The sequence below is a fragment of the Miscanthus floridulus genome, chromosome 3 (genome assembly GCF_019320115.1).
Source record: "Miscanthus floridulus cultivar M001 chromosome 3, ASM1932011v1, whole genome shotgun sequence".
In the NCBI taxonomy this organism is placed as follows: Eukaryota; Viridiplantae; Streptophyta; class Magnoliopsida; order Poales; family Poaceae; genus Miscanthus; species Miscanthus floridulus.
The window spans coordinates 12083180-12090779 of record NC_089582.1 but is presented as its reverse complement, the minus strand read 5'-3'; the positions used below and the strand labels follow the sequence as shown (position 1 = coordinate 12090779).

At 48.1% G+C, this 7600-nt stretch overlaps 1 protein-coding gene across 1 annotated transcript; it reads left to right on the top strand.

The window, feature by feature from the left end:
• The first annotated feature begins 996 nt into the window (after positions 1-996).
• Positions 997-1356, top strand: LOC136543162 (uncharacterized). Its single transcript, XM_066535696.1, has one exon. It carries the CDS (start codon positions 997-999, stop codon positions 1354-1356), a length of 360 nt encoding a protein of 119 aa, XP_066391793.1.
• The last annotated feature ends 6244 nt before the right edge of the window (positions 1357-7600 follow it).

The following is a 7600-nucleotide window of genomic DNA, read 5'->3' as shown; positions in this document are numbered from 1 at the left end:
AGGCCCTACAGTGTAAATCTTAGCTTGTATTATTAAATACTTTGATTATTTAAATACTTACAGACATATTAGCTTGTATTATTAGCCTGAGGCCCTACAGAGGTAAATCTTAGCTTTTATTAAATACTTACAGACATATTAACTTGTATTATTAAATACTATAAGTATTTACTTGCAAAAAATACTTGTAGGTATTAAATTTAGTATTGTCCCTGTTGAGAATAGAAGTGTTAATTTTAGTATTTTTCCTTTGATGACGATGTTGTAACATTATAATGTACTTTGATGTTTTATGAGTTGATTTTCGATTTTTTTTTATACATCAAGGGAAGAGGATGAGGTTTCAGAGGATGGCTAAAATAATTGTCTAGAAAGAATTAGCAAAATTTACTTATGCAGCTAAGTTAACCAGCGATATTTAAATACAGTTATTATAAAGGGCGGAATTTAAATATATTATTATAGTGAACCCGCACACTGATTGGAAATTTAGAGTAGTGATTTGGACCCTGTTTTCAGTTAAACTGACACAAGGCTAAATTTAAGTAAAAAAATTATAATGGTTGAAAAAAATACTGACAATTTATTGAGAGAAATCGAACAGTGTAAAATATGAGGTACTAACTTAGCTGCTCGTGTAGAGTTTAAACTAATTTACAAGTAGCTAGATACGTAGAGAAACAGTCAAGTTCGTAGTTCAGCACGCAGGATCTGAAAACACAACAGAATGGTCCTCGTCAAGTTCAACGTCCTTTGCCAACCAAGTCAAACAAGACTGCATGTACGTTGTCTTGGAGTGCTTCTCAGTCTGTACAAGCTGCCTGCCTATATATGTGATGTTGCTCCATCTCCAAACACTTCATTACTCTCAAGAGCAACCAGCTACAGTTACAACCACAGTATCTCTTTCTTGACGCTACTCACAGCTCCATTTGTAAACCATGGCATCCCAGGCCATCGAGAGCCACCGCGCCGGTGCAGAGGTTGTCACCGGAGATGCCACGTGCAGGAAGAAGTCTGTTGAGCTGCTGGAGGAGCTTCCAATGGAGGACGTACATCCTGGAGTTTGGGTACAACCGCGAGTCAGGGTTCATGTGGCTGGTGCAGGGGAAGAAGAAGGTCGAGCACACATTCAAGAAGATCAAGCAGACGGTGTCCTATGCCGCCGAGGTCACGGCATTCGTCGAGAAGGGCAAGCTGAGCAAGATCACCGGCGTCAAGACCAAGGAACTGATGCTCTGGCTCAGCGTCGTCGAGGTATATGTTCCCGAGGCATCGCCAGAGAAAGTCACCTTCAAGACCGGCACTGGCCTGTCTGACACCTTTGATGCTGCTGCCTTTGCACTCGGAGAGTAATCTAAGTTCAAGTTAAAAGTACTACGTTGCTGGTGCGCTGCATGGCCGTGTGTATTTATCTCTTGTTTTGTAACCAAGCATGTATGATGCATTATGTGTGATTCTGTACCGTGGAGTATTTCGGAATTTGATTTTGTATAAAATTCAGTGAATTCTGTCAGGCTAGCTCGTATTCCCATTGTATATAGAATCTCCGTGTTAGATACGACTAGTTGAATCGGACAGACCATAAAAATCCCTCGCCCTAGCACCGATCAGCGGCGAGCGATCCTCGGCGACCTAGTTGAATTTGTTTGGGCAGCATGGTCGCGCCTCTGCCACCATGCCGGCCGCGGGAACTGATTGTCGAGCTCCTGGAAGAGATCCTCCTCCGCCTCCCGCCGGACAAACCCGCATGCCTCGTCCGTGCCGCCCTCGTCTGTAAGCGCTGGTGCCGCGCCGTCATGCATCTCGGGTTGGGAAGCCACGACGGCGGCCGTAGCGAACGCGTACTCCGGTGAGAGGGGAGGAAGGCACGGCTCACCGTGGGCTCGACAGTGATAGGATGGCGATGCAGGGGTGAGTAGTCGAGGCCATGGCGAGTTGGTGCGGTGCAGGGAGAGCGGCTACACTGCTGTAGTCGATCCGGGGCGACGTCTCCAGCTCCGGCGACTCTTGGCGGACTCCGGCGACTCCTGGCGGACTCTGGCGGCAGCGGACCGTCCTTCTTCTCCTCCTTCTTCCCTCAACTCTCCTCTAGGCATTGGACGTGGCGTGGGTGTGGTTACCAGAGGCAGCGGGGTGTGGTAGAGGAAGCCGGGGCTCTAGTGCGGGTTCTTATTGCCGCGTGGCAGCCATGGCGGACAGCGGACGGTGCACAGCGCACGGAGGGGCACGTGGCGGTGGTAGTGGCTTTAGGGCTAGGGTTCGAGGCATGGCAGAGGGCCGCGGGGGCTTTGGTGCCTCCAATTTTTGAGCGGCGTCGGTCAAGGGCAGTTGGCAGTAGGTGACGTCGGCATCGTTAGCACGGCGGGGCCACGCCCGGTGGCGTCAGCAGGGAGGGGCGTGGATCGGTGACATGGCCACCATCCAAGAGGGCGTCCAAGGCGGTGGTTCGCACATACGGTCATGATGGCACGGGCGTCTTCGGATCCTCGCCGGTGAGCGCGGGTGAAAAGCAGAGGAGGGGGTGGGGGAAGAAGGGGATGACAGGTGTGTGGGGTCATCGGGCCCACCTATCAGCCTCGGGTGAGAGGGAGAGAGCAAGGGCGCATCTGGCGAAGCGCCTTTGGCTAGGGAAAACGGGAATTGCGCGGGTGCCATCGGGCGAGTGGGCATGCGGGAGGGGGTGCTGGGCCGGCGCACGTGCTAAGACTATCTCCAACAACAACACCCAAAATACAAGACTTATTTAACGTTTGGGTAGCGCTACAGCCAAAAGGTTCGATACTCATTCGACATCTTCTCCAACAACAGAACCCAAAATAGAATCCTTTCTGCAAATGGGTTTCCAGGAGAGATGATACTCATATTTGGGTTATGCCTCTCAGGCAACCCAAAATGAGTCTCCCGTATAGGTACTCTGTTAGAGGCTAATTTTAGGTCTCCTGCTACCTATTTTGGGTTTGGGTGCCCATATGGGTCATCTATTGGAGACAGTCTAAGACGGCTGGGCTTCTTTCCCTTTCTCTATTTCCTTCCTATTTCCTTCTCCCTTTTCTAATTCTATTTCTACTTCTCTTCTCATTTCTAGGCACCTATACATGCATACATGCATTCATACATGTATACAACCCTAGTGGAGTCCACTTAGGTCAACCTTAGGGTCTCCTGGTCAAGCCAGTGCCTAGGCCCACACACACAACAATATTTGTTTAAGTGTTGGTTAAGGTTTTTAATTAACAACGCATAAGAATCAAAAGAAGCAACTCATAAGTTTTGGATTAATGCAAATGCTCAAACATCTAGCTTAGGTGCTACTTCTGCAACTAGGGTGGCTTCCAAGCATGCATCACTCATCAGGCAATGGTTTCTCGAAAAAGTTTTTGAAAGTTGGGATTTTTGGCTTTATGATTTTTGGGGTTGTTACATGGAGCGTTAGCAATTGGGACTTCATTAATTGGTATCAAATGAGGGATCTCTTCATTGTATGGCACTTGATCAGCTTGACCATTTGGCCAGACTCCTGACCCCCATGGCCTCAAGACCGGAATGTTGACTAGTGGTGAAGCTGGTGGACCTTTACCAGGCTGTCCAAATCCATGGAAGTGAAATTCTTGGGGGTCGAAGTCATCATCATCAAGGGGAAAATCTTCATCCTGAGCACCTCCCCCTAACATCGCAGCTTGCAAGATTTCACATTGCACACTCCAAGTGTTTGACTCAAAGTTGGTGCCCTCAGTGAAAATGAAAAACCATGGAATCTATTCCGTACTTGACACTCTGACCTTCACAACTGCCCGAGACATATAGAAGGTCCTCCTCCCAAATTAATAGCCGACCGACAGAAGAAACTGCCTTTCCTATCAAAGGTCGAGTCTAGAGATCCAAGTTTAGGCCAAGCGTCATAATCCAAACTTAATAAGTCATAATAGCAGTATGATTATTCCATGCTCTGTTATGGGGAATAATGGTGGCTTGTCTGGGTAAGCAAATCCCTTTCAAAGATGAAGTTGAATCTAACATATGCCTGACCGAAGGGACACGGCTGCATAGAGCGAAAGCCAATACCTCTGTGATTAATTATGAAGAAAGTCTTCCAAGATGTTGTAGATATTCATGAAATTGATTGGCCCCTGAGGCATTGGGTGTAGAACTATGATGGAAACATCATTGTTGCGTTGCACATGCAACATGGCCAATCACTATGCGTCTCATGATCGGACGACCATCTACCATCTGTCGCTGGGCTCCCAAGGCATAAAAGGAGCTGGATCGACAAAGCGAAAAGCCATCATGCACTGCAGAGATGGAGGAGTCACTGTAGTGATTGGGGTTTTCCCTCCCGCAAAACATGAACATTAGACTTCGGAGAAGGAATGCCAAGAACAGTAGAGGCAAACTCACCGAAACTCTAGAAGACAGGACAGCGAGAAGCACCTGAGACTTGTGTGGCCGGCGCCTCATCGTCACCGTCGTCCTCAAACTCTATACGCCAGTAATGAGAGCAAGGGACGATAACAGGGGGAGGAGTAATGCCGGTAGAGTGATAAAGTAATTTCCAAAGGAAGTGAAGCGTCGCGGGTGGGGATCATCTGTCATAGGGTAAGGGGCTGATATGGGAAATACCAAATCCCGTATCTGAGGAATCAACGGGGAGGCGTGTTGATCGAGGCACGAAATGACAGCTGCATGAATCGTGACCAAAGCGAAAGTAGGCCCTGCAACGGAACCGATTTGTGCATTGGGCCCTTAAATGGGAGGCTTTTACCTGTCTACCCTTAAAAAAGATGTCACACTTCTGCGTACCCCTCAAAAGTTGGTCGTCACCTATATGCCCTCGCTCGAACTTTTCTTTTCCCTCACGCCATTCCGTCGGCATTCTGTTATGTGTTGACCGTTTGGCGGCTCTGACATGTGGGACCGGACTAGAAAAATACCATCCTTGCCCCTGGATCATTGCAGCGACTGGGAGAGGAGGCCAACAGCGTGGGCTAGGCTGGCGCCGGCTCGGGTGGTTTGGTCGGGGGGGCCTGTGACCTGTGGGCCAGCGGACGGAGTTGGGGCCAGCGCACGCCGTTTTGGGTTTCGTTTTTACGGCGGGCAGGGCTTGTTTTTCCGGCGCAGGCCACAAAATTTTTTGTATTCTTTTTCTTTCAATAATATATTTTTATTTGTAGGAGTACATAATAAAATACACTTGATAACCATGGAAATTACAAATACACATCAGATACGTGAAATTTTCAAAAATAGCTCACCAGCGCTGGAGGGGCCATATTTTCAAGCATGTCGGTCCTTTGATTGAACGTGCGCTGGAGGGGCCATTGCAATGAGGACTACTGGAGGGGATAGGCGCTGGATCATTGCCCGACGCACGTACACATATTTTCAAGAAATGAACTGCAGGGGCCATGCATGCACGTACACGTACTACTGAGCACAGTACTTTGATTGAACGTACTACTGTTGTTTATTAACCTGTATACGGTTGGTGCACTGGTACGGTGTATGCTTTTTTTTGCGAGGTCGATTCGTCTGTTTACATGTTCAATTAATTTCGACAGTGCAAAGTGCAACAGTGCACGACATGCATGCTAACTGTTTTACTGACGTATGGGTACACAGGTAAAAGCCTCCCGTTCCTGCGGTACGGCAAGTACTGCGGCATCCTGTACAGCGGCTGCCCACAGGCTGTCATGGCGGTTTGTGTGCTACTACTAGCTGGCTAGCTCCCACAGGCTGTCACCCTCGCGCGCCACCCCCGCTTCTACAGCATCCGAGTATATACGTTTTTCTTCCTTTTTTTTTTCTTTTGCAATATACAAGTTGGTGTTACTTTAGAATTAGAACTAATACTTACATGCACGTTGGAACATGCAGGTGATGGACGGGGCAGAGCCGCGGTGGGTCTGCACGACGGTGAACCTGGACGACCACATCATCGTCCCGGACCTGGACCGCGCCGCCATCACGGCCGACCCCGACAAGGCGCTGGAGGACTACGTGGCGTCGCTGTCGACGCTCCCCCTGGCGTGCACGCGGAGATATATATATATATATATATATATATATATATATATATATATATATATATATATATATATATATATATATATATATATATAAAATCTGCCACGAGACAACTGTTCGGATCGAGTACGGTCTTTGCATCGCTGATGGAGGCAGACAACTCAACAGGATACATACTTCCTCCGTCTCAAACTATACGTCGTAAGAATATTACTCCCGGCCGTATAATCTACATTATTAGTACGTATGTACTCCATGCCGTACATATATCTAGAAAAATAATTAATCAAACTATAGATCCCGATGCGGCGTCTCCCGCCGACCCGTGCGCGTGCGTGCGGACGAATACGATCGATCGATCGAGGTGGAGGCCAGCCACACCAAACGTGTCAACAGTATCAGTATAGTTTGGCCGGGCTCCGATGAACAGTAATGGCACAGAGGAAATGAAAATTGGCCTGGCAATGGCACAGGGGAAACGAAAAAGTTCAGACACCCATACAAGCCCAAGGGCAATTGAGTCATTCTCCAGAGCCGTTACCCACCGTTAGGAGCAAATGCCGACGGAATGGCATGAGGGAAAAGAAAAGTTCGAGCGATGGCACGTAGGTGACGACCAACTTTTGAGGGGTACGTAGAAGTGTGGCATCTTTTTTAAGGGTATACAGGTAAAAGCCTCCTTAAATGGTCATGGGCCAAGCAACGAGTGCGGACTAGATAAGGCCCCGACAGCTGAAAATCTACGGTCAATTGGCGGGTTTCTTGGACTAACGGGCTCTTGCCCAAGATACCAGTTTTAGCCCCATTAGTTGAAAATAAACGTTGGTCCGAAGATCTCACGCCAAAATTTAGTTGAGTAAAGACTGAATGTCAGGGAGATTGATGGAATTGGTGAGAACCCTTACCAGAATTCAAATCCGAAATTGTTGACCCATTGACGATTCCCCATCGGAATCCTGTTTGTACCGGTGAGGGGCCGCGCTCCTGTCAACGGCGAGGTAGATGAACGCCGTGAGATTGTTCTGCATTATTGCACTGCTTCCTCAGCTTCACAGTGACGGAATTCAGAAGCAAAATTGGCACCACCACCGTGCTAGAGGTTGAAGTGGAGCTTGAAAAGGGAGCACTCAAAGGAATGAAGCTTGTACATATGGATGCCCACAGCCGGAGAAGAAACCAAGAACTGGAACCCATATTCCCCAAGAGCACAAATCCGAAAACAAGAGGCATCACCTCAAATAACCGATTGGAGGATGGTTGCAGCTGAAGATTCAGTCAAACGGAATTGGCAACGCCCAAAAGAAAGAACAAGGTAGAGGGATCATGACAAACCGGGGAACCAAATCTGCTAATGATCTCTGCTTCGACCACCTGCCCAGGCGTAAAGCTGAGGCCCGGAAGATCCATGGCCGCAGAGAGCTAGGCAAAGACATAGTGGGGAGGCACAACGGAGAAGATCGCCACTGTGATCACCACCATTCGCCTTCTTCTTCTTCTATCTCGATAGGCTTTATTAACAGGTTTAGGTAAGACGATGCCATCCATAATATATTTTTGAACTTTACTCATAAAT

Coding starts and splice junctions, on each gene's coding strand:
- LOC136543162 (XM_066535696.1), top strand. CDS start 997: ATGCCACGTGCAGGAAGAAGTCTGTTGAGCTGCTGGAGGAGCTTCCAA.